General features: G+C 35.5%; 1 protein-coding gene, 1 long non-coding RNA gene and 1 other non-coding gene across 3 annotated transcripts; all 3 read right to left on the bottom strand.

Moving 5' to 3' along the window:
* Positions 1–4,584: 4,584 nt before the first annotated feature.
* TRNAV-AAC lies at positions 4,585–4,658 on the bottom strand. The gene has a single exon. It is a non-coding gene; the product is annotated as a tRNA-Val (tRNA).
* Positions 4,659–12,138: 7,480 nt separating this feature from the next.
* LOC113772860 lies at positions 12,139–12,362 on the bottom strand. Its single transcript, XR_003468720.1, has 2 exons — positions 12,299–12,362; positions 12,139–12,192 (listed from the first exon to the last, which is right to left on the bottom strand). It is a non-coding gene; the product is annotated as an uncharacterized LOC113772860 (long non-coding RNA).
* A 5,288-nt stretch (positions 12,363–17,650) lies between these two features.
* LOC113765408 (pentatricopeptide repeat-containing protein At4g21065-like) lies at positions 17,651–20,320 on the bottom strand. Its single transcript, XM_027309576.1, has one exon. It carries the CDS (start codon positions 20,318–20,320, stop codon positions 17,651–17,653), a length of 2,670 nt encoding a protein of 889 aa, XP_027165377.1.
* Between the last annotated feature and the right edge of the window lie 7,474 nt (positions 20,321–27,794).

Raw genomic sequence — 27,794 nt, 5'->3', positions numbered from 1 at the left:
TTAGCTAAAGTAATAGTCTCAAAATGTGAATTATGACTGAAATACTAAATCATCCCGGATACTAATATTGGCACTTCAACTAATATTGTACTAAGACCAACACCAAACACCAGATTGACAACTAGTTCCCGTTCCATGGTTCTATTCCTTAAATATACTTCACAAAACGCAACAAGCAAAGAGCTTTTCCGTTGGTATGATATCATTAATTTATTTTGAAGCGCCATTCCTGTTTAAAGCCCTTGGCAAGTTTTTCTTCATTGTAAACTACATATCGCTCCAATACATAAAAGTAAACCAATGCTATTTCTTTCCGTTTATCATTCAATCCAATGAACTAGGAAGATGGCCGCCTCCAATAGTAAGATTTAAAATTGGCTACACATCTTTTCCCTCTTTAATGAAAGTGAGTGTGTGTTTCAGGTAAAGTTTCTATTTATCTTTAGATATTCTTCCTCGGTATATAAGAGCAAGTATCTAGAACTGAACCCCTATGCATATATATATATCTCTTCAATATTCCTGGCTTCGATCGCCAGTTACTGAGCGGTACATTTGCTGTTAACAATTTAGCAAAGGATGGCGGTCACCCGCCCCGCGGGGGACTAATGTAGGGGGAGGGGGCGATTTCCCCCCACTTAGAAACGGGGCAGGGGCAGGGGAGTGTACCCCCGCCTCATCTCTTGCCCCGCCACCCGCATTAAAAAAATAAATATATAAAATATATATGTATATATTTAATATGTAATTTAATTAGTTACAAACTTATGATAATGATATTATTAGTTATATATATATTATATAATGTATATTAATATATGTAATATAATTGATATTATCAATTATACTAATAATTATATATGTGTACTAATACAAATTATTAATTGGTTATACTAAATTTACTAATACATATATACTAAGTCCCTAATTACACTTAATACAATAACATTTTTTTCTTTTAAAAAAAAAAAACACAAGCACAATAATAAATTAGTGATTGTATTTATGCCAAAAGTGAAAACTTGACTACTTTAGTTGTATTTATTTCATCATGTTGGATTGTATTCAAATAACTTTTATTTGATTGTTTTTATAAGTTTCAATTGTGAAATTATAATGAATAATAATTTGGTGATATGTTGATATTTTGGTACTTGATTATTTGGACTTTTCCATGATGCCACAGACATCCCATGTTTATCCATTACTTGTCCATGCCTTCTGCAGTCTCAAGAGATCTTTTTAACTATCTTCTCCCTCTGCATGCATTCTGCAGTTCTTCTGGGAGTGTCGCCTGGACCATTGCCCATCAGAGTTTGAAAAAAATCTACTAAAACTTTTTATTTTCTTTTGTTCAATAATCCATTATTCAGATCAGGCAATGTACAATATACAAAAATAAAAAGCTGATGATTAAATTGCAATGATGATTAAAAGCTGATGATTAAACCCTAAATCCTAAACTCCGGAGTCGAGAAACTGGATGAAGCGTGCGATTAACAGGGTGAGATTTTGTGGATAGTGATATATTTGTCCATTGATATAAAATAAAAGGTTTTTTTTCTAATGGGGGCCTAATGTGTACTTGTTAGTACATTTAAATCACATCTAACTTACCATATGAATTTATACATTGACAAATTATTATCCTATACTGCATTTATATGCTTTCCCTAATTAATATTATTTCTTCAAAATATGAACACACGAAGTCCATATTAACAAGTGCCCATTGGACACTCATTAGACAGATCATTAATTAACGAGTGCCCATTGAAATGTATACGTATAAAATTCACCTAATCTATCATATATATACATATGCTAACAATTATTAACCTCCCTTGCATTTATATACTTTTTCTATTGTCCTCCTTTGCATTTATATACTACAATTACTATCCTCCTTTGCAATTACTCCTATGATGTTTTCCCATATTCTTCCCTCTGATTAACACCCTCCTGAAGTCTTTGATAATCCTCAACCTTGGGTTTTATAAGATTACAAGTAGCCTACAAAAACAGGCATAAAAACTCACCGGATTTCAATTTGTTTTTGTTTTTTAGGATAAGATTAACTACAAGTAGAAACGTACGTATAGCGAGATTTGAGCCTAGTTTCTCCTACTCATGTAAATGGTCAATGTGGAGAGATTTTGTGGTCAGATTTGATCTCTCACTGGGCATTTCAGCCTATTTGTTGCAAAAGATCGTCCTTAGCTGCTTGCTTGCTAGCAATGCTAGGTTCAGATATCTGTCTCAGTATTCAGTACATAATTTTTTTTTACTGTTTGAAGTGCGAGGAGACTAGCAGAGTAGTTACTGAATTACTGGAGCCTGCCTGCGTTATGCTTAAACTCCAGCAGATGGAAATTTTTTGACAAGTTGGCAAGGAAAAATTCATAGAGACCTCTCATGGCTGATTATTTGTGTGATTGAGCAAAAATTCAGAACATTGTATCTTTTTCTTTATATATAATCCTTTTTTCTCAATATGCATTGTCATTCCTTTTATTGATACTCCAATAAATGATCAAACACCGTATATTAGTTTCCTTCAACCGCCTACAAACGATGATCGTGGTAGATATTTTGCTTAGATTCACGATAACTCATTTTTATGAAGAAAAGCACTTCAGGGTAGGTGGCACTTTCAAGTAAGCTCAGCAAAATTTTCCACGTACAGGTACAGAGAGTATCTGGACTATCATAATCAGAAGCTTCAAGCTCTAAAGTGGTCAAATTTTCGACAATGGCCAACCGCTGCAAAAAGTAGAGAGCTTCCATGCGAACAAGAAGTAAGATCAAGTATAAAGCTTCTAACAATGTCTGACTCATGAGAGGAAAATTCTCTAAAGCTTAGAATCAAAGCCAAATTACATGAACAAAATATAAGGAAACCATGCTACACCTTTGAGAATGTTTTCAGACAAAAAGAGAGGTTTCACGACCTGCATGCGCCCCAACAAATTTAAGAGCATGCTGATGAAGTTAATCAATTTTCCTCCCAAGACAACTGGGAGATCCAACCTGCAATACTTTTGCATAGAAAGACTTGAGTTTTCAAATAAAATCTACACGATTCACTATTCTAGTCAAAATTTTTAAGATTTGCAGCATCTATACCAACTTCATGCTTTCCACTCACATAATAGGATGAATGTTCAGGATTGGATGACTTTGCAGTAATAGCAAACATCTCTACTATACTAAGGACGCCAGAAAGGCACAGAGGAAAAAGTTTGCAGAGGAGTCAAGAAATAAAGATTTTGGGTATGGTGAAGAACCCAACAGAACCAATTCTTCAAGCAAATGACATCCCTGAATAAGCCTATTAACAGTGCCTTAATCAACAAATCCAAAGCCCTCCAAGTGCATAACCTTAACACTTGGTAAAGAAACCAATTCAGGAATAATCAAATCCAAACTCCTATTTGTTTTCAAACTAACTAGTGCTCGGCACGGAAACATCCTAGGAGTAGATATCAAATGCTGGGAAACTACGGTAGTTTCCACTATTCTAGTCTCCCACCAAAATCTCAAGTTCTTTGACATTAATTTGAAGCACAGAAGCAATTAACCGGTCAATTTGGAATCTATGAATTTCATCTAATTTTGCCAGGTACAGACAAAATTTTCTAAAAGAAGCCCCTTTTCATGGTTGAATAACTCTATCCCAAAATCTAAAGGATTATAGAACCATCCAATCACAGTCATGTTTGGTGCCTTTATGGTAATTATATAACATAAGATATATATTGGACAGTGAAATGAAAAGAAATCTCCATTTGCTGGACAGGATTGACATGGCTGGCTGCAGCACTTTTGGTAGGGAAAAACAACAGAATGTGTAGAAGAAGAGACATAGAAAGAAGTAAAATGAAGGCATACATACCTGCAGGGAGTGGTGATATAAGTCAAGTGACTTCACACTTTGTAACCAATTAATAAGCTCAAAAGCCTGCTGACTACGAAATAACAAGCCACTTTCAGTTCCTTCTGCGTCGTGATGCGACAATGAAATTGTGGCTCTAACAAGAGACTTCAGTTCTTGAATGAACGCTACTCTTTGAGCATCAATTTCATACACCAAATATTTTCAGTCTCGGGACATTTAGCATAAATTAGGATTTCCAAAACCGCTGACTTCAAGATATTTTTAGGCTGTTACGCTCAATTACATAGTTGTAGCGTCCTCCCAAACTAGTAAGTCTTAAGTTTTTTCAATGAAGGACTAGATAAATACAAAACTATGGAAAACTAAATACAATTCTTCAAGAGATGGGCAACCACGAATAAGTCTTGGAAAGTATTTTTCATCTACTAATCCCACACGTCCTGTCAAGTGCAACACCTTGAGATTTGGCAAAAAAACTGAAGTGGGAACAAGAAGATTCACTTGCCATGATAGTTTCACAGTTACCAGAGTTTTGCAAATGAATATTTCTATAGGAAACAATCGTCACACTGAAGAGCAGCAGATATAAAGAATTCCAGCGCCATCTGAAATCTTTCCACCAGCCTATCGACACAGACACTCAATTTTCTAAAACAAAAGTAGTTTGAGCTAAGTGTTGTTACACATGGCGTCGCCCGGACTCGAACCGGAGACCTTCAGTGTGTTAGACTGACGTGATAACCAACTACACCACGACACCAGACGTTTGAACGGCTGTCTTATCCTCCTAAGGAATCATAATTGAGATAACAAAAGCGTGTTTTTGATCAAGTAACTTAATTATATATTAGTCTTGTGTAATATGATGAGTTGACTTCGTCAGTTTGATTTCCAGGTAGGGAGAAGCAAAGAAAGTTTAACCAAAGAAAGTGAGAACCTGCAAGTATCTGTAGACTGGTGGGTAATGCATTTGCGATTAGCTAATCGAGAAAACACACCGCCTGATTTATCAGTCCCATTTCATCAGGCTTCTCAAGTTGACGATGAATCTTTTGATAGATCTTCTTCGGTCTCCCCAAATTAGTTGAGAACCCTGGAAAGGCGTCATTGAATATTCCCTCTCCTCACTTCACTTCTCTTCTCGAAATCGTCTACAGACTAGCAGAGTTAAAACTTCAAAGGTATATAAAAGGTTGAAGACTTGAAGAAATATAAAAGGTTTATTGCACTTTATTCCCCGTACTCTTGGAGTGTAGTCACATTTCCCCTCCTAATATTGCACCATTTATCATAGTTTTTTATAGTTGAAAGTCGAGGGCCCGATCTACTTGATACTCGAAGTCGGATTTAACTTGACTTGGTCGAATTTCGTTTGAACTTGGTTTGGAAATTAATTAAACAAAGCATGAATAGCGTGACTTGTTTATGGTTAATTGTGCTGTGCATTTTTCATCTATACTGAGATGGAACTCTTTAAACCCTAAAATTGAAATATAAAATTTATCCTGTTTGAAGCTAAAATATCTCATTTTAAAATTAGACCAAATTGTATCTCATCTTATATTGCAGGACAAATTGTATGCCTAAATTAGACCAATTTTATAGTTTGAAAACTAAAATATCTCATTTTAAAATTTAAGTACTAAAGAGAGAATTTGGATATAGTTGAAAGACGCAAAATAGAATTAACTCTATTCTGTTTGAACTTTGGCTCAATTAACATTGTTGTTAAAATTTATATGTAAAAAAATTCAAACAATTTGAGTTTGTCCGAAAAATGTTTGTTTTAGTTCAGTCTTGATAAATATTTAATCCAAGCTTGAAATAGTTAAACCAAAATTGGCAATTTCTTTTTAAGAAGGGGGGACAAAGAACAAAAAGGACAAACTATTCATCCTCAATCTACTTAATTTTTTTCCATCTTTCTCCATCCTCATTAATGAATGTGTGTAGAAAAACAAATAGTAAACCACTTTAGTCAACTGAACTCATTCCTTTTCAAGTAATCTTTGGATTGATTTTGGTAACTTGTGTGTTTCACTAATTTTTTTTTTCTAATCTGCTGCAGAGTTTGACTAATCTTCATGATAAAACTAAAACAGATTTACTACTATCTTTTGGGTTGCGACAATGATTTGGTGGCAACTATTATTTTAATCTTGAATTTTTTTTAATCATGAATTTTTTTGTTGTTGAAATTTGATTGATTAGCATCAGCTAAAGTTCTTAGCTCTCAAACTTTTTGAGGATTAATGATTTTTTGGCGCTTTGATTTGATGTAATTATAGAAATTATAGGATCAACTAAAGTTCTTAACTCCATGGAGAAGAAGTGAAGAACCTAAATGAGTCCTTTTCTCACAAAAATTCTGGCTATTGATATCTATTACAAACAATACATCTTGAATTGAGCCTTGTGACCTTGCTGCAGTATCCATCATCCAATCCAACAGTGCCAATTTAACATTGCCAATAAATTGTGAGGGTACTCACTTCCACTATACTTGTCAAGTAGTTTCCAAATGATGAAGATCTTATCCAGGAACATGTTTTTCATTGAAAATAGAAATAAGCTAAAACCTATCATCTCGAATAACACTAGCAGATATAACCATGTTATGCCCAGGTGCAAATGATCCAGTTCAGCTGAAAATTGTATATATTGCAAGAAATTCCAGTTCCGCTTCCAAGTGATGTACCAAGCCACCTGAAAAGGCATAAGCAATCACATCAGATGACATTTGATCCTTGTCACAAGTTCAAACATCTTTCAATTTTTAACAATAAAATTCTGAAATAACTGGTCATATGTAAATGATCTCAAGACACAATCGTTAGAAACAACAACCAGGAAACCTCCCCTTACACAAATTCTTTAAAAGACAGACACAAAATCCAAAACTATTTGTTGGAGACTCTTTTTTTTTTTTTTTTTGTTCTTCCTCTTGGTTATCAGGAGGATGAAAAGGCGTAGGACATGTAAGAGAGATGGATATAATTTACTAGGAGATTTTCATAACTGCATATGGAATTCATCAACTTCTCCTCCAAATTCTTTTGTCGAGCACAATCTGGTAAACCTATCAAAGCTTTGAGGCTTTCTTGAACGACAATATCCTATTCCAATCCTCTGACAAGGACTTCAAACATTGCCATTGTCCAGAAAGAGACACCTTCTTCAAAGAATTACCATTCTGCAAAAAGTAGGGTGGAAGTTTCAGAGAAGTTGTAGATATGTTATGGGTGGCTGTTCATAAATTATGGAAACATTGTTTATTGTTGGTAAAATTACGAATTTACCAAGTTCGTAATTTTACACCAGCTCCAACTACCAATTGTTCCTCTTTCTCCTGGAAGATGTTAAAAGTTGAGGTCCATTGCCAGGAAATGCATTCAAATCGTAGTAGGAGATGTGCAGATGACTCACTTGTGGTATGATTGGTGGCACCCTGTTGGACCTCTGATTCAACTGTTTTTTGCTTGCATAATTCACTTGGCACTATCATCCTCAGCCCTATGAGGCTCTGGTAGTCCATTAATATGGAGACAAAGGATAGGAACCTCAAAATACAAGTGGCTGCAGCATCCTTCGTGTACAGAAAGGACATAATGTGATGGAGAATCGTCTGGAAGGGCACTCAACCAATCAATACCATCATCATTTTCTTGATTTGGCGTTTCAATTTTTCCAATTCTTCTTTTACTAGATTTTTTGTCTCCACAAGTCATTGTTTGACTGATTGTTTCCTCAAACTAACCAAATGGGATTCTTTTCTATCCAAATTTCTCAAAATAGCTCAGGGATCCAGGGCATTAAACATCAAAGTATCGATGCATAAAGCTAAATTAGCAAGTTTAAAAGAAAAAGGTATGAATTACAAAAAAAACACAGAAGAACCTGCAAGAGTTTGTAGACTGGTGGCTAACTGGCCATTGCATCTGGGGTCAGCTAATTGAGAAGACAAGACCACCGGATTATCAGCCCCATTTCATCAGGCTTCTCAAGTTGATGACGAATTTCTGATGATCTTCGTCCTCCACTCAAATTAGTTAAGAACGCTAGAAAGGAGTAATGGAATATTCCCTTCTTCACTTCACTTCTTTTCCGTATAGAGTTAATACCTAGAAAGGCCTTTGACTTCTTCAACATACGAAAGGTTTTTTTTTTTTTTGATAATTCAACATACGAAAGGTTAATTGCACATTATTCCCCATACTTTCTGTGTAGACCTATGTTTTCAGAACCGGACCGGGTATCGACTCGGTCAGGAATTAATGGGTTCAATCGGGTTCGATAGGGATTGAACCGGATGATGTCATAAATAAAAATTATTTAAAAATTAAAATATTATATGTAAAATATTTAATAACACGTTAATATTAATAATGGTATATTCATATATATTTGATGTTTCAAATATATTTAACAAGAAAATACAAAGAAACTAGAATAATCAAGTAGCAATTTATATTATTTAATGATCATTAACAAGTTTAGAATTAAAATTATGGACTTAATTGAAAAATAAAACCAAGCTTTAAGAAAACATTGATAAAGTATAAAATATTAGGTATATTAATAATTTTTAACAATCTAGGGGCCAAAACATAATATTAAAAAACTTTGAGTTATTTTTTTTAAATGATGATTGAACCGGAAAACCCGGTCAAACCCGATTTGACCGGATTTTTACTTACCCGATTTTTTAGCATAACTCGGACCGAACACTTGGCCGGTTCCCGATTCGATCGGTCGAACCGGCAAGTCCGGTCTGAGTTTAAAAACATAGGTGTAAACGAATCCCACAGCCATAAAAAAATACTAAAGAAACTGTATGATTTGAAAGTCAAACCAAATTACTTGTATTATCATATATGACATATTATATCATATGACACATGCATACGTATATACATATACATACATACATATGTACATATATACATGCACATACACACAGACATGTGTATATATATATATATATATATATATAATGATTTTTAATTTCAATTTTGAAAGGTTGTACATTTGGCTACTCTAACCTTTGCCAAATGCATTATATATCTATTCGCCATGTGGACATATTTAATATTAGTTTTTTTAATGCATTTGATTTTTTTTTTTTTGGTTATAATTAATCGGTCTGTCTAATGGGTGTTCATAGAGCACTCGTTAAAATAAATTTTAGGTGTTATGTTTTTTGAAAATATAAGATTAATTGAAAAAGTAAATAAATACAAAGGATGATAGGAGAAATTAAATTGAAAAAGTATATAAATGCAAGAGAGGATAATAATTATTAATATATGTATACATATATGGTAGGTTAGATAAATGTTAAGTGTGCTAACCAGTACCCTAAGGGCGGACACCCCTTAGAAAATCCATAATTAATCCATTTCCTTTTTCACTTCTTTATTTGTAACAACTTTCAATCATTTTATTAGTTTCCGCCATTTTTATTTATTATGCCTAATCAAAGAGTTACCATTTGGAAGTAACTATTTGTATAAATTACAAAACAATCGAGGTTAGATTTGTTGAGAACTAATCAATGTATTTTGTAGAAGTAACTATTTCTTATCATTTAGTTTCAATGTTTGTCCAATATTTAGTATTTTAAAATATTTAATAAATTTTGTTGTTTTAGTTCTTTTGTATCCATGTTCATCTAAAAGCAAAATCTTGAAGATAATAAAGAGGACCCGTGCACTACTATATATAATAAAATGCTATTCAGTTCCCTATATAATAGATTTGCTGAGTTCGATATTCTTACGTTCTGTCAAGTCGACGTCTTACATTTTTATCCTGTGTACATATTGTCTTATTTATTTGATTAGGTTTAAATTGTTTTATTTTTATTAATAACAACCAATCCGAAACTTTTTCACTAGTATTTTTGTTAACAACAATCAATTATCCAGTTTGTTATCCTTAATTGCGCACCAATGTCCTCAAGGTTAAAATGCAATGAAATTGGAAAATGCACATAATGCAAGCCACCTTCTTCTTAAGGAATTCCAAAATCCCAGTTATCTAGTTGATCTTTCACAAGATAGGCTCACTATGTGGAGCAATACAAGCTCTAGAGACCCAACTTCTAGTATCAATAATGTCACATTCATATTAGGTTAACCTTCTAAAAGCCTTTATTACTTGAGTATCATTCACAGTTTTGAGCAACATTAATTGCTTTCCGATCCTTGAGGCCCCATGCTTTCTTTTCCTAGAATGAAAATAGAAGTGATAGACAAGCACTAGCAACCCCATAATGAACTATCGGCCATAATTGATAGAAGATAATAAGACTTGAACACAAAATCTTATAGCTAGTACAAAAAATCAAGAAATGCTTATTCTGCAGCATATCCACCTCAAATACCCTTCAACTTCTCTAGAGGAGAAATTCAAATGAAAACCACCTAATGCTATGATCTCATAGAACCAATCTTTCAATGCCCGTTACTATCATGATTAAACATTTGAGCTGGGGTGTGCAAAATCGAAAAATTTTGATTTATCGACCGAATTCGAATTGAATTCTGAATTTCGAATTCGGTAATTCGGAATGGAAATCAGAATATCCGATTTCGTATTGGTCGAATTCGGTAATGATATTTTTCAAATCGGAAATTCCGATTTCGAATTCACAATTCGAAATCGAAATCGGAATTCAGAATTTCTATTTCGATTTCAAATCTGTTGTTCATATATATATATATATATAATATAACATTTATATTATAATAATAATTTTTATATTCATGAATTCGGTGAAATCGGAATTACTATTTCGATTTCAATTTCGTTTTCACACATATATAAAATATTTTATATATATATGTAATATAATATTTATATTATAATAATAATAATTTTTATATTCATGAATTCGGTGAAATCGAAATTTACAGAATTCCGAATTGAATTTGGAACAAATTCGAATTCAGAATTGGTGAATTTGAAATCGAAATCTGTCGAAATTTCTGATACCAAAATTTCGAAAAATTCCGATTTCAAAGTTCGGAATTATCGATTTCGATTTCAATTCACACCCCTAATTTGAGCCCCTTTAAGGAACTATTAGACTGTGCATTCCTGTTAGGAATAAGCAACATTCATCACATTGGAGGCTCTTCCATGATTGTCACAACAAATACAATTATAACTGTTTAGATGCACATTACTTCACTCTGTTTAAGAAGAAGGTAGTGAGCAGCATCCATGTCTCACAATACCATCACAGAAGGATTGTCATGCATGCTAAACATTTTCCATTTTCTTACTTTTCATAATCCCCCCATGCTTTGCTTGCCCTAATTAGTTACAAAGTCGTCATTCTGCAGTCAGCATCCAGATTTTCTAGATTTCTGCAGTTACAGGTTTCAACCAAAAGAATACAACTAAAATGACGGAAACAGGAAAAGAAGCCAAGACATAGAACCTTGCAAAGCAGCCAACTCTATGTGTTAGCAGATCAGCAAGTAGATATACAAACAGGGGCTAAATTTCTGAAATCTTATCTGATGTCCTGTAAACTCAAGCTGAAATCCCACACTATTTCTTGAGGAAAAACCTTATCCATAAGACCAAGATACAAAAGAAAAGGCCTAAAGAGCAGTAAGTTCTAATGCCAAAACTGCACTATCCTTGCCCTATATCTGTGACACAGCTATTTTCTTCATGTTTAGGTTGACCCAAGATTCGCGACACTGACATGTAAGAGAAAAATAAAATTGCAGATGTTTAATAATACTAATTGCATTGACAAACTTATCTTGAGCAAGAAGCCATCATTAACCAAATTCCATTTAAAACCTTGGGATTAAAAATCACAGCAAGTCTAGCAGCAGGGCAGCTACTGGACTGATGATAACTATTTCCAATTCCTCAATTTTTCTTTGTCCCAACAAATGTGCAATCTCAGTCATCACTTTTTTTAAATTTTTATCATTCATATTCAAAACAAATCCTCCCACCAATTCATAGACTTTACAGTTAAATACCCAAAATAAATGACTAACTTACATTCTGAAAGAGCAACAATAGCCTAATATACTTGTGTTGTATCTATAGCTTAAGTATCAAGATTCAATTTTCCATCAAAATACCAACACCAAGTGAAAGATATAATTAAATTCAGAACATTTTCCTTACCAGATTAATTACAGAACAGTCCGTGACCTAATGTTTTGTTTTCTGCTGGACCATCAAAGGAAGAAAAAATCTATATTTTTCATAGATTTCAATTTCTTGAGGGGTAAATTGTATCATCAAGAATTCCACCCTGCCTTGCGAAAAGCAACATAAACTCGAGCCTCAGAAAGAAGTAAAGGAATTATCCTAAACAAAGTGACTGACACTTGAACGAATAAAGGTAAAGGGAAGAGAGATTACCTTGCAAGAACAGCGGATTTGGAGATAATTCTGATCTTGGGACGAAAATTTTTACGTTTGTGAAGTTACAAGGTTCCCTGCTGTCCCGCTGAGCTCAGGAGAGGTGCTGTTGTAAGCCATAAGAGAGAGAACCATTCGTGCTGTGACACTCCTGCAACAATTTTTTGGCCCATTAAAAGCCATCTTTTTTTTTTCTTAAATAAAAGTGGACAGTCTCATCTTTTAATTATATATCCTTCTCATGCCACTTAAATCATCCCTTCTTTCAATCCATCTCTTTTCCAAATTATCTTATGCAATGTTTTATTTTTGGTTCCTTTTTTTCGTTTTATGTATTGAGGTCGATTTTATTTGAAAAGTAAAAACTTTCGTTAAATCAAATCTTTTTTTTTTTGGATGTCTCTCTACCACTACAACTACAATGTAGGTTGGTAGGTCATGTTGTGCATTTTTTTGCAGCCATTAAATTGATTTTTTAGAGGGTTGATGTCTTCTCTAAAATGCAATCAGAGTTATTTTTAGTAAACAATGATATAAAACTCCAAGCATATATTCGGCTGATAAAGAATGAGTAAACTTGAAAATGTGTGTAGGTATTAGACTTTTAATCACTCAAAAACCAAATGTGAAGAGAATTTTGGTGAAATAGTATTTGAAATTTGGAAAAACTTGGTGCTTACCGTTCCTTTATTTATTTTTTTGGAGATTTTCTTTTGATTGCAAGTATTGGGAAAACTCAACGCTTTATTATCTTTGCAGATTCACCATTTCTTTTTCTTTATTGCAAAAAAAGTTTGTACTGCACAACTTTTCCTTTAGAAATTTTTTTAAAAAAATTTCACTTTAAAAAATTTCAAAAAGTGTTGGTCCAATTAGGATGACCCATTTGGTAATAGTGGACTTGTGCAGCTCTAGCCTGTTATCCTTCCACTGCGAGGAGCGGGAAGTTTTCGTTGCTCTGTCAAGCCAGCCTCACGCAATATCCTCCACTTTAGGAGCCAAGTGGTCCAGGCCTCCGCTCAAACCACATGGCTCAGCTCTCCGCTTGGAATGGGCAGGCCGGTGAGTAGCTCTACAAGGCCTACCATTTGGGCCAATCCAACGTTCCAACACTTTAATACCCCCACTTGGGTCACAAGCTCGCGCGACCAAGCTCGGCGGCAGGTGGGTCCTAGGCATCTGGTTATTAAGTAACGAAAAGATGGAATTTCTTCGATGTGGGACAGATTTGTTTTCTTTTTCTTTCACTAGTTCTTGTGTGTTTCTGGGAAACGCTTCAATGGAACCAAAAGAAATGTGCTAGATGTGTGTGTGGCTATTGGGGTTAAACAAGTGCTGGTATTATTGAGAATGGAAATGCAGGCTTTAAGAGAAGGTTGATTGCTGCCAAATCAGCATTAGTAACTAAAAAGAAATTGAAGTAAAAACTAGTACTTATCAAATTGGTAAATCTTAATCGTCAAAAGGTATGAATGTCTACGGAAAACCTCCAACGAGGATGGTAGGCTTACTCTTATTGAAAAAATTTTGTTTCTCAAACTATCCAGGGCCAGGGGTATATTTCATAACTAGAAGGAAGATCCAGCTTCAATGGAAAGTATAACAAAAAAAAAATCACTAGAGTCTGTACGAACCACCACTAGAATCCGTACGAGCCATCTCTAGAATCCAACACAATTAAGTGGACAATTCAGATTATAATATTGGGTTAGATTTTGTGAGGAGGCAAACTCTAAAATGAAGAGGTGAATATAATATCCCATTCTTAATCGAAAAAGTAAAGTGTTGTACACCAATACTTAAGCAAAGTATCAACCGTTAAATCTAACTAAGAATATTCATTCTGGACTAGTGAGGATAGAACCCAAATAGTTGAACTTGACTATTGAAACTCTGATCACATCTTGGGCCCACAAGCCCGGGGAGTCAGCGTGACATGTATACCTTTAGAAGGATTAAATAAATATTCTTGTTAATTTTGTGCACCCACTGGAAAATGTTTCTAGATCTAGACATCTTCTTTAAACCATAGAGCAAGCAAAATCAAAAAGTAAGGCTCACGAATCACAATAACTCATTTTTATGAAGAAAAGCACTTCAGGGTAGGTGGCACTTTCAAGTAAGCTCAGCAAAATTTTCCACGTACAGGTACAGAGAGTATCTGGACTATCATAATCAGAAGCTTCAAGCTCTAAAGTGGTCAAATTTTCGACAATGGCCAACCGCTGCAAAAAGTAGAGAGCTTCCATGCGAACAAGAAGTAAGATCAAGTATAAAGCTTCTAACAATGTCTGACTCATGAGAGGAAAATTCTCTAAAGCTTAGAATCAAAGCCAAATTACATGAACAAGATATAAGGAAACCCTGCTGCACCTTTGAGAATGTTTTCAGACAAAAAGAGAGGTTCACGACCTGCATGCGCCCCAACAAATTTAAGAGCATGCTGATGAAGTTAATCAATTTTCCTCCCAAGACAACTGGGAGATCCAACCTGCAATACTTTTGCATAGAAAGACTTGAGTTTTCAAATAAAATCTACACGATTCACTATTCTAGTCAAAATTTTTAAGATTTGCAGCATCTATACCAACTTCATGCTTTCCACTCACATAATAGGATGAATGTTCAGGATTGGATGACTTTGCAGTAATAGCAAACATCTCTACTATACTAAGGACACCAGAAAGGCACAGAGGAAAAAGTTTGCAGAGGAGGAGTCAAGAAATAAAGATTTTGGTTGTGGTGAAGAGCCCAACAGAAACAATTCTTCAAGCCAATGACACCCCTGAATAAGCCTATTAACACTGCCTTAATCAACAAATCCAAAGCCCTCCAAGTGCATAACCTTAACACTTGGTAAAGAAACCAATTCAGGAATAATCAAATCCAAATTCCTATTTGTTTTCAAACTAACTAGTGCTTGGCACGGAAACTACAGTAGTTTTCACTATTATAGTCACCCACAAAAATCTCAAGTTCTTTGACATTAATTTGAAGCACAGAACCAATTAACCGGTCAATTTGGAATCTATGAATTTCATCTAAATTTTGCCAGGTACAGACAAAATTTTCTAAAAGAAGCCCCTTTTCATGGTTGAATAACTCGATCCCAAAATCTAAAGGATTATAGAACCATCCAATCACAGTCATGTTTGGTGCCTTTATAGTAATTATATAACACGAGATATATATCGGAAAGTGAAGTGAAAAGAAATCCCCATCTGCTGGATGGGATTGACATGGCTGGCTGCAGCACTTTTGGTAGGGAAAAACAACAGAATGTGTAGAAGCAGAGAGTTGGGTGGAACACCCAAACTATCAATACCACCTATTTGGCATTGAGGCATAGTTCTCAGGACCAGAGACAAACGCACTGATAAAAACTCAAATCATAAAATGTTCACGTATGCTGATACATAGGCAGTTCGCTCCTTATTAAGTAGCTACAAATTTTTGCTAATAAAACAAATATTGTGTTCTTTTTCTAAATGATGAAGGTGGTATCCAGGCAGGGCAATATTTTTCACTAGCTGGTTATTTTGTTGCCAAAACAAAAATGCCATAAAAAGGAATAAACGGAAAAACTGAGAAGCATGCTAGTTTTTGGGACTCAAAATGGGCACAACTGGGGAGTTACTTTCCTTCTCTATTCTATATTCATTGAAGGATTCTACAAAATGGTAAGATGACATAAACTGAACCAAAACTATCATATTATCTAATATTAGCAGATATTGCTATCTTAGTCAAATTGATGTCATACTTTCTTTCTAGATGCAAATGATCCAGTTCAACTGAAAAGCATACCATTCACTTGGAAGAGCATTAGCAATCACATAGGACATACAATCCTAATCACAATTTCAAACACATGTTTTTTGTAAAGAAAAATCTGAAATAAATGGTTATAAGTTAAACATGTAAAGAAGATTAAGTGTCCGCATACAAACTTGTAAAGTACACTGCACCTATTATTACTGCTAACTAGAAGTTACAAAAAATATTCCACCAGAAGGGAAGATTTTATTCAGACAAATTTGGACCTTACATCTGGTGCACATGCAAAAACAGAAGACAAACAATAAAATACCAATCACCTGAGCTATAAAATTTTAGAAAAGCTGACAAACCGGTCACCTCAATGAATAATTTGCACTTAATTCTTCTGCCTCTAGTACTATTTATGACTTTGTCAACGCCTGTGCACCTGACAAATTAAGTTTCCAGCTTCAAGAAGAAAAGGCAACGCTCATGCAATTGAAGTCAAATCAAGAACCAGGAATACTCATCATTATTATCAGACGTTCTCTATGTATTGTCTAGAATAAAGGCTGCATATACCTTTTTGCATATCTTTTGAACAGAAATTTTAAAAGTAAAGCAAAAATTACAAGCATGCTCTTTTTAACATTGTTGGAAAGATGGAGATCTCAGTAGTGGTTAATTGAGCTCATAAGCACAAAGAAAAAATTAACTTGGAGGCTGATTGTGGATTAGCCTCTGGTCAAAAGGCAAAAGAACCAGCGTGTTCTCCATCTTGCTTTAGATGGAAATTTACACTTGGGCATAGATATGCTATTTTACAAAGGAAAAAATTACTTCATAAACATATTCTTAGCAATACTCTCTGGGATAGCTTTTTAATAAGTTAATTTTGTTTAATGTGATCACAAAAAGTGTGGCCTATGGTATAGTAGAGACAATTTTACAGCTACCAAAAATATAGAGCTCTACCAAAATCATCAAAAGTCAATTGTGAATTTTAAGGACAGTTCAAATATTTTAGCAATTTTATCTACTGCTTTACTGAAAATTTGAAGAACTTATATCAAGAAAAAACACTCAAAGTTTACATGAATTTTCCGTCTGCATCTCACGACATTGAAAAGTTTGGTGCATTAAATGCCCATTTATCAAGCATTTTCCACACAACCACACAGAGCATGAGCACTGCACAAGGAGGAATTAAAATATTATGGAAGTTAAATGGCTGGAAAAACAACAAAGTATAGGCATAATTGAAACAGAAAACTTCAATCAATCATGAATGTCCAGAGCAACCTAGTTCTTTGTACAACTATTAACAGATATCCAAAGGATTCACATGTAATTTGAGAAGTTAATGATTGTAACTTAACGCTATAATCTTACAGAATCAATTTGTTGGATTGTGGCACTTAGTTGAAAATGTTGCATCCAGTCTATAGCTGGATTATGGTAATTGGAGACACAAAGAGTAAGATTCCAAACTTCATAAGTTGAACTTTGACCTTCCTCTTGATCCAGAGTTATTACCCCAAAAGAATAGACTTAAAATGGAAACCTGATCTGAACAGGCAATCACACCACTCCTCACCAATAATCTTTGCATGAACAGATACCATTGCTAAAATGATGGAAACGACTTCCATCTCTCAGAATTATTTCTTTGCCAACCAATCTGGATACATGCTTACTAAATTCATGGCAATCACCACAAACCCTCAGGTTCTTTGTGATCAAAACTGGTGACTTAGCACCTGCATTCATCAATCCGAAAGCAATAGCAAGCTTCTCACTGTGGCTTAGTAGCCTTCTGAGTTTTTCTTCAGGTTCTTCATCATGGAGAACCCAACAAACATCTGGAACATAACCCCTTCTTTTAATTGATGACACCAAATAAGACAACTTTTGATAAATTTTGTCACTTTCGGGATGTGACTTGTCTCCAGCAGTGAACTGGTGAAGTTTATTTTTAACCACGATCCAACTTTTTCCAGGAGGTTTTACCAAACCCTTTTTCTCAAGTAGTATTCGCAATTTTCTGACCTCTGACCAATGGCCTGCAGCAGCAAAGACATTTGAAAGTAAAATATAATTACCTGCATTTGTTGGTTCCAATTCAACAAGCTTTTCAAAAATGATTTTGGCATAACTGGTTTCAGAATAAACTCTACAAGCACCAAGCAGAGCTCGCCACACTGATGCATCAGGAGCAATTGGCATAGACTTAATTAATTGCATGGCTTCATCTAAACGCCCACCTCGTGACAATAGATCCACTGCGCAAGCATAGTGGACAAGTTTTGGGGTAATATAAAAGTGCTGAACCATCAAGTGGTAAAGCTGCAATCCTTTTTCTATCAAACCAGAATGGCTGCAAGCTGACAAAGCAGAAACAAATGTAACATCTGTGGGCAGGAACCCTTCTTCTAACATTTGTGAGAAGGCAAGAACAGCATCATGTCCTCGGCCATGCATGCCATAGCCAGCTATTATTGCATTCCAAGAAACTGAATTTCTTTTTCGTAAGGAACTAAATACATATTCAGCATATCTCATGCAGCCGCATCTTGCGTACATAGTTATTAAAGCATTTGCCACAGGCAAATGAAAACCCATTAATGATTCCCTTCGTGTTATGTAGGCATGTAAACAAAGGCCTTGAGAAAGTTCTGCTAGATATGCACATGCAGAAAGAGCACTTACTATTGTTGAGAAATTGGGTTCAACTTGCGAAATCATGCGATGGAAAAGCAACAAAGCTTTTTGAGGTCGGTTGTTGTTCACGTAATTGGAAATCATGGCATTCCAAGAGATCAAATCTTTGTTTCTGAAGCCCTCAAACAGATACTTAGCATTTGCCTCATCACCACAATTCATGTACATTTCAGTCAGTGCAGCATTCAGTGCAACATCTACTTCCAGACCATTTTTTACTACATAACCATGGAAAGATCTTCCAGTGTTCAGAAAGGTATCATCATCACAAGCAGCAAGAATGGAAATTATAGTGTGACCATTTGGTTTGACATCTGATTCCTGCATCTGCCTAAAGAATAAGAATACTTGGCTTCTTAATCCATTATGAACCAATGCAGCAATTAAAGTGTTCCAAGAAACTACATCTGAATCATTTGTCTCGGAGAAAATGTTCAAGGCATCTTCAACACAATTTAAAACTCCATACATATTCAACAAAGCAATTCGACAGAGTGTAAAGGCCTCCATTCCATACTTAATTGCATAAGCATGCAAGCTTTTTCCATTTGTCAATCCTTTTTCCAAACCTGCAAATAAGTTTATCATGCTAATAATAGAACTGTCATTTGGTCTAATGCCTTCTATTTGCATCTTAGTGAACATTTTAATTGCTTCATCATTCAAGCTGTTATCAATGCATGCTGAAATCATAGAATTCCACAGCACAACATCTTTGTTAGGAACAGAGATAAATAGATTAAATGAACATTTCAAGTACCCCATGCTGCTGTAGAACCTCATCAATGCATTTAGTGTGTGCAGATCTTTACTGAAGCCATGTTTTTTTACAAGTTGATGGACTTGCATTCCCAACTCAATAAGTCCCAGTTCCGCACAGGCCTGAATAATAACTAGAACAGTAACATGATCATATTCTTTTCCCCCCTTGAGCATCCAGAGGAAAAGATCTACAGTTTTCAAGTAATGACCGGCATCAAAATACCCACAAAGCATCGAATTCCAACTAACAGTGCTCCTTGAACCCAACGACCTGAAAACATGATTAGCAGTTGTCATGTCAAATCTTGAATAGAAACTAATTAAAGCACTACCCACATGACTGCTCATTTCCATAAGTCCATTCCTCAAACAATACCCGTGGATCCCTTTCCCAAGGCCCAGCTCTGAAAGCTCACCACATGCCTTAAGCAATGAAACAACCGTCCTAGAATTAGGCCTCAAATTCTCCTCTTGCATCTCCATGAACAGAAATAACGCTGCCTCATACTCCATGCACTGCACGCACCCCAAAATCATTGCATTCCAGGCTATGACATCCCTTTTTGGCATTTCATCGAATACGTAATAAGCATCTTCTAGACACCCACATTTGCTATAAAAATCAACAAGACTAGTCCCAACCCGGATGTCATTGATCAAAGGGGAACCCATCATATCGTTTTGTATCTTCTTGCCTCTCTCAAGGGTTTGCAAATTCGCACAAGCCTTGAAAATCAGAGGCAATGTTGTACTATTAGGCAAGATGCCCAAAGCTTCCATATGGGCGTATGTAGTAAGTATTGCTCTGTCATTTTTCAGCTTTGCTTGATGTTTTATCACTGAATTCCAGTGTATTGAATCGTGGGCTGGGACTTGTTTAGGCAAAAATGGGACTTTTTCGAGGTTAAGTAGTATAGGTGCCTCCATCCGTTTGAAAAACCGTTGGTGTTTTGGCGCCTACTATAACAAATGATGCTAACGGTCGAGTTTTATGAGGTAATTTTGAAAAAAAAAATTATATGGGAAGAAATAAAAATATTTATTTGTACAATCCTTTAAGAATGAGGAAATGCCTGCACTGCCCCAATGTTTATAGAAGATTAATTATTGAAACAGAAAATATACAATATCATTCAACCAATCAGCACATAAAGTTATCTACACCATTTCAACTAAATTAAGGGTGCGTTTGATAAAACTGGAATCTGAAATTTGAAATTTGAATCCATTAAATTATTGAATTGTTACATATTAAATCAAATATATTTGAGTGTATATCACATTCAATGATAAGTAAATAGCTTATCACTTATTTTTTGAAACAAGTTTTGCCTAAGAAATTCAGTGGCATTTAATTAATTCAGATGTTCAATTTTTATTATCAAATGCGTCTGAATATATATTAAGACATGTATTCATTAAGTTTAAGTGCTAGATTGCGTTATCAAATAGGACCTAAGTCCTTGTAGCTTTCCTCAATGTTAGGATACTCTGTATAAGCTAAGCCAATTGAAGAAAAGGTACCGCATCAATTTGTGATCTTATATTTTTTTATCACTGTATTTTCCTTAAGAATGTTAACTTAAAGACCTAATTAAAATAGTTGAATAGACACTTTATGCCTGCGTACATGTTAGTACTGGATCAAATTATTGAGGAAAGAAGTGGTTAGGGAAATTTATGTGCTTTTAGAGTGAAATTTTTAAGTAATCTCAATGGTAGGTTTTGTTTTTATTATTCGCTAAAGAGATTGTTTGACAGTATGAAAGTAGACATTTAAAATGTTGCCAATTTAAAATTTCACCATTGGGGTTAAAGTTTTGATTTAATCTTTTATACAATATCAGTGTATATACCATTACCATTAGATGCATGATAATTTATCTGAATTTAAATTTAAATTCTAAATTTTGCTCATGTGTCATGCATCCAATCGTAAAAGTGTATATATTATCAGTGTATATAAAATTTATTCTAAAATTTTATGCATCTAAGATATAGTAACAAATTACAATGGAGTGTCACGTGTAAACTTGAAAGAGAGAGCATTTTTATTTTTTAGATACCGCCATCATAAATTCATAATCTAGGAATACCATGATTTTTTTGTACGCGGTTATGCACTACTCTCTATCGTTTTTCTTTTCTTATATAATCATGCATCATTATACCAAGTGATTGTAAAATATATCACATGCTTTCCAAGTGGATCCACAGATTAAGCCTCTCTAATTATTCCCATTGCTGAAATATAGTAGTATTCTGACACTTAACATTTTATTTGAAGAACATAATAGCACTATTCCTTGGACAACTAACTCTTGATACCAAAAGCACATGCTTTTAATGCATCAATTAAAATCAAGCAGATTTTGATAGGAAGAGCCACCTTCTTCCACAGCCTTCTTTGCCAATGCTGTCAACCAAGGATGTTGTTGCGGTATGTTAATTGGTCAAAAAAGAGGTGTGGAAAGGTGGGGGAACAGGAGGAGTAAGTGATTGCAGCCACAGACGGTAGGGGAAGTGTGTTGGATGGGCACGTGTAAAGGTATTTTGTGACCTGGAACTTGAAGACCCGTTGGGTGTTGAAGTTGAGCGGAAAGGCGATAGGAAAAATTGAAGGGATTCCAAAACGTAAATGGGAAAGGTGGAGTGGCTAAAATAATCAACTGCCAAAGTGAGAGGGTCGTGAGCAAAAGTACGGGCAATGAAAAGGCGCGAAGCTTGGCAGAGAAGCTAAACACTGCAGGCATATAAAACGAAGAAGAGCGAAACCGGACAGGAATTACCACGAAGAATAGCAAAAAAAAGGGTATTTGTTATGGAGTTGGCGGCCGAAATAGATGCTTCGGATATGCAGTGGGATAGTGAAGGAGAAAGCGAAAATCCACCCTCACTGATGCATAAAAGTGGAATGGCAACAAATTATTATAGTTGCAGCCGTGAAAGGAAGTCGCTTCGGCTGACGGTGGAAAGAATGGTAAGGAACTCAACTCATCCAGTAAAGAATATGATGGACTGCCTTTTGGATGAACAACGACAGGCTATTAGAGAGTTTGGGTTCGGGTCAATTCTGAATGTGAAAGGAGTTGAGGTTGACGAAGAGATGTTCAACTGGCTGGTGGATAACTTTGATGTAGATCGGAGGACACTGAACGTTCATGGGTACTGTCTACACGTCATAGCCGAGGATGTGAAATGTGTATTTGGCTTGAGCAGCCTTGGGAAAGATATAGAAAGCGAAAAGCAAAAGGCAAGAGATGGATACAGAGTTGGAAAGAGAATTGAATATTAGAGTAAATAGTGAAAAGTTGTAGTGGAGGAATTAAGGGACAGTCTATGTAGTTTGCATAACGAAGGCTTAGAATTCAAAGTGAAGTTCGTATTGTTTGTTGTTGGTAAGGGTGTTAGCACCAACTTTGAATGACATAGTGAGCAGGGATCTTGTGGCTGTAGTGGGTAAAGAAGAGAATATGAAAAATTCGAACTGGTCAAAATTCATACTAGACAATTTGGTGAAGAGCATCCGTGAAAGAGATGGCAACGGAATAACGGGATGTGTACTTTTCTTGATGGTATATGAAGACGCACCTTTTGCAATAGCGCTAGAAATTGCTGGAATAATTAAATTTAATTTTGACATAAAGGACCTGTAAATGATTAATGGATTTTTTGTCCGTATAGATTTACTATCTGGAACGATTCTATATTGAAGGTGAGGATGAGTTTCGCAAGTTCCAGCCAAGAGGGTCGAGGATAAGATTTTGAGGAAGGTATGAGATTAATGAAAGTGTGCGAATATTAAGCAGGAATCGCATATTTGATGAGGAACAGGTAATGTAAAATGCTCTTATGTGAACTGCTGTTGAAATTGCAATTGCATTTTGTGACGTTACTAGTTATACAAAACTTAAACGTTGTATTGACAGGACAATGTACAGTTTTACAATAATGTAACCCGTAGAGAAGACATTGATAAAGACTGATTGAAATTGAATGTGGTAATAAAGATGTGAATGACAATATTGATAGAATAGAAGCAATGATTGAATCTCGTTTTGAAACACTAAGGAGTATGTATGAAAGTGGAAGGCTGTGCAAAAAACATGGACCACTTGCTGTGGAGGGTGGGCAAAAGGACGATTGGTATGGTAAGATTAGAAGAAGCGGTGAAGTACATAAATTTAGTCCTAAAACGCCAGATATTAGGTTAAAAAACAAGAGTGAAAATGCCAAAGTAACTAGGAATACTACAATAATAGGCGAAAAGACTGCATCGAAAATTACAAAGTGGAGATGCAGAAAGAGACTAAGGATGGACAATACGGAGAAACCTGTGTGGGAAGGCAAACAAAACAAAAGGCAAGGTAAAAGAATAAAGGTATGTGAGTAATTGCGAAGATATTTCGTAGTATTACAAAAATAAAGTACATAAAAGTTAATTGCGAAGATATTTCGTAGTATTACAAAAGTAAAGTACATAAATATTACTTTTATGTACAGATGGATAGTAGTAAGATAAATGAGTGTCAAACGAAGATGGTTGTTTTATTAGCAAAGGTGAGTATTCCAACGTCCCATAATTACTAAAGGAAAGAACTATAGACTAGAAAAGCTGACATATGTTTGTGGTAGCAGGAAACTAGGCTATCATCTGTCGGCGAAAAATTGAGTGAAAGACGAGCAAAAATATTGAAGTTCTTGTTTGACATTCATCTCTCGCAAAGGTATGGCTTGGATCATCGATTTGGTAAAATGTCAGTTGTATTTTGTTTATTCCTTCATTTGAAATTACAATAACAAAGGGCAAGCAAAAGTAGTTGCAATTATAAGTTTGAATAAATAGGTAGTATGATTATCCCCACAGGAGAGGGGCATGGGACCGAAAAGTTTAGAAACAGTTAAATTTGGTTTACAAGTAAATGACAAATTTACAATTTGTGTTGCTATCAATCATGCTTCCATATATAAATAGCAAGTGTATGTAAGATGGTTGCATACACAATATAAGGTGAGTATTTAATACATTGACCATAGAATTAGAATGATAATAAACTATAGTAGTACTTAATATACTTATGTTTTTCGCACATGACTGTTATGCTCATTGAGCACTACCTAAGGAAGTTCAACGTAATTGATGGCTCTATTAATCAGGAAGAGTGAATTTAAACTGATGTGTTTACTTAAATCTTTGAAAATAATGATATCAAATTTGTAAATTATGAAAACTTAATATGCATAGTGAAAAGTTTAATGTAACTGTATAATGACAGGGAAGTATTGGTGTCAATTAAGAGGCAGACAGCAACTAGAAATGCAATGAAGTCCTTGCTTCCCGAAAAAGTTATGGCATGTGATGTGAGTAAATTGAGGGATTAAAATTGGATGGTGTTTTGTGGAGTGTTACATGCATGACGAAGTGATTTAACGTGCATTTGGTGCAGATAATAAATTGTTATTGTGCAATGAAAACAGCAAGGCAACAAAGGCATGAAGTAGATGAATCAATTCGATGGTGGTTCATGCCAACTTGGTTTAAGGTACAAGTGTTCGGCCAAAATTGAGAGGTGTAAGTACGTCCATTCATATAAAAATGACATCTTTTACTTTTTTATTGTAGCAAGAGATTCTGGACTTCATCAAATCAGTAGACGAGCTATATTGTACATATATACAGGAATCTAAAGTAGGAGTTAATATCATAAAGTGTGAGAAGGTAGACAAGCCGTCCGGTTCTGTAGCATAATAGAATAGATACAGAATTCCATAATGATGACTAACTAAGCGCTGCTGCTGTCAGATATTCGTGCCAATGTGGCACAATGAACATTGGTATTTGTGTGTGATGGACATGGTAAGCGAAGAAATATTAATTTGTGATTCAATGAGAGGACACGAGGAAACGGAGATACTTAGGCGTGAGTCTGTAGAGACAATGGTAACCAATAACAAATATTTGGTTTGTCAAACATTTCATGAACACAAACATCACCTTTTAATTGGTGCCAGTACACTTGAATTTGCATATGTTTAACTGCTTTTGTGGCTTAGATTGAAAGGTTGGAAGCAGCGCTGACTTACGATTTGAAAGAGCAGTATTCGTCATGCCTTTGGTTATACAAAATAAAAGCTACAGTCGCATGTCCGCAGCAACGGAATGCGTAAGTTCAGTGTATATAGGTTGGCAGGTTTTTACATACTTCATCAAGAGTTGTGTCTAAATTTGTGGTTATGGTTTGTAATGCAGGCGGGATTGTGGGTTATTCATGTTGAAGTACATGGATATGTTATCAATTGGAATTGGGAGCTGAAAATAGAAACAGTAAGGAAAATAAAATTGTGTTTTGTGCTTTAACAAGCAGTGTCTTTGGTAGCCAACGATCTGCATAGTAACTAGAATGAATCGGTGCAGTACAATTCGGAACTTGAGCGTCGTAAATTAGCACTGTGTTTGGTTCTGGATGATGCCAACGTTGTCCGTAATCAAATTTTGGGTAAAGCGGTTATGCATAGCAGCTTCTAGTTGGATTGTGCAGGTTAAACAAGGTCCCTCAAATGTGGGTTGGAGAACAGGTAACTGTCGATGAAGGTGAACATCATGGTAGCGTTCTATATTATAAAAGTAAAGACATTAACTGGCATCTTTGGATAGATGGAGATATTAACTGGAGTTTGAATGCATGTTGAGGCATCGATCGATATATCTTCACGCGTAAGCCTCCTTTCGACCAACGTTGAAAACCTCCAGTGTTGCCTCCCATACACACATGTGAAGGGCAAGGGCCATGACAATTTGCTACATGCACCGTGCGAATCTTATCCCATTGAAAATCACATTGATAGGTGGGCCACCAGCCAAGCCACACCATTCATGACCTGTGGAAGTACCGTCCGACTAAATAGACAGGTACAAGTGATGTATCTTCTCCAGCAGTAATCACTGGCGTCAAACTTGGAGTTATCGGAACACCTTCCAGCTGTGACTCATTTTCCCACTAACCTAAGTTAGACGGACTAAATCATTGAGTTTGTTAACCATAGTCAAAATTAACCCAGCAGCAGTTGACTCAAATCACTCAATTCTTGCACCGTCGCCTTCTCCATTTGTTATATGTCCATGCATCGTAGCCTTTCTTATAAGAACTTCACACAAGAACCGTCTTTCTTGCATGCCCATTAAACCGCACGTTCAATTCCATCTGCTTGGGATTGAACTTTAGCACCTGAAATCTCTAACTCAATCGCAATTTCCTTTCCTTGTGTGTATTTTGTAACCCGTGAAGCAAACCCTCCTATTGCACTTTTAATCAACCTGCAGACCCCGGCATGGCACTGGAACGAATTCCTGAAATACATGTTCTCAACAATGGCGGAATGGTGGGTTACTTTCAAGATGAGCACTTACCATTTCACCACATAGGAGTGAAGTGGATTGTTGAGGAAGCACTTGTGCAGTTGGATAGGTTTCCCAGATAAGAGTTTTCACAAACCATGTTGGTCTCTTGCATCTCTGTTTGCAACCCCATTGCAACGAGGAAGTGTTCCGGTCACTGGTGAAGTGGTGCCGTCGTCCACTACCCATTATGCACAACCTTAAGACATTTTATATTATGACTTACAATGCCTGATTTGTGAGGAAGGAGGAATTTGTTGAACACTACCTAGATCTGAAACCACTACTTCACACCGACGTGTGGATACTCTTCGGAGCCAACTTTGAAGATTGGTCAGTAACCCGTTTTATGGCTGATCAGGGATACCATACCACTATGACCCGCAACGTAGTCATTGCAGACAACGTTCATACCGCCACTATTTGCTGGAATCCATGAGCTGTGGAGATAACCTTTGAAGAGAGAGATGCAATTGATAGTCTCCTGCTAACTGTGAGGCGTAAAAAATACCGCAGCTTTCTCAGGGTGGCTACCACGGTTGCCACCATTAACCCTCTGTTTGGTCTTATTGTGGAGCGGTTTGAGTGAACGTTCACAACTAAAACGGTGTGCTTTTAATTTTTTTTATGAAATATTTTGGTGATGGGTTGTTTTTTGTTCCTGGCACTTTGTGTCAATCCGTACCATGGTTGGTTGTGCTTGTTAGAGCCAAAAGGGTAGGGGTTAGGGTTGATAATATGTAATGCTGAATAGAGGTTAAAGCATAACGTAACATTTTAATCCACTCATGAAATATGGATAATTTTGTAGGAAAAGTGTAATGACATGAAACAATTTTTCCAATTGCTCTGCAATAA

This window comes from Coffea eugenioides, chromosome 1 (genome assembly GCF_003713205.1).
Source record: "Coffea eugenioides isolate CCC68of chromosome 1, Ceug_1.0, whole genome shotgun sequence".
Classification (NCBI taxonomy): domain Eukaryota; kingdom Viridiplantae; phylum Streptophyta; class Magnoliopsida; order Gentianales; family Rubiaceae; genus Coffea; species Coffea eugenioides.
This window is presented reverse-complemented; position numbering and strand designations above follow the sequence as displayed.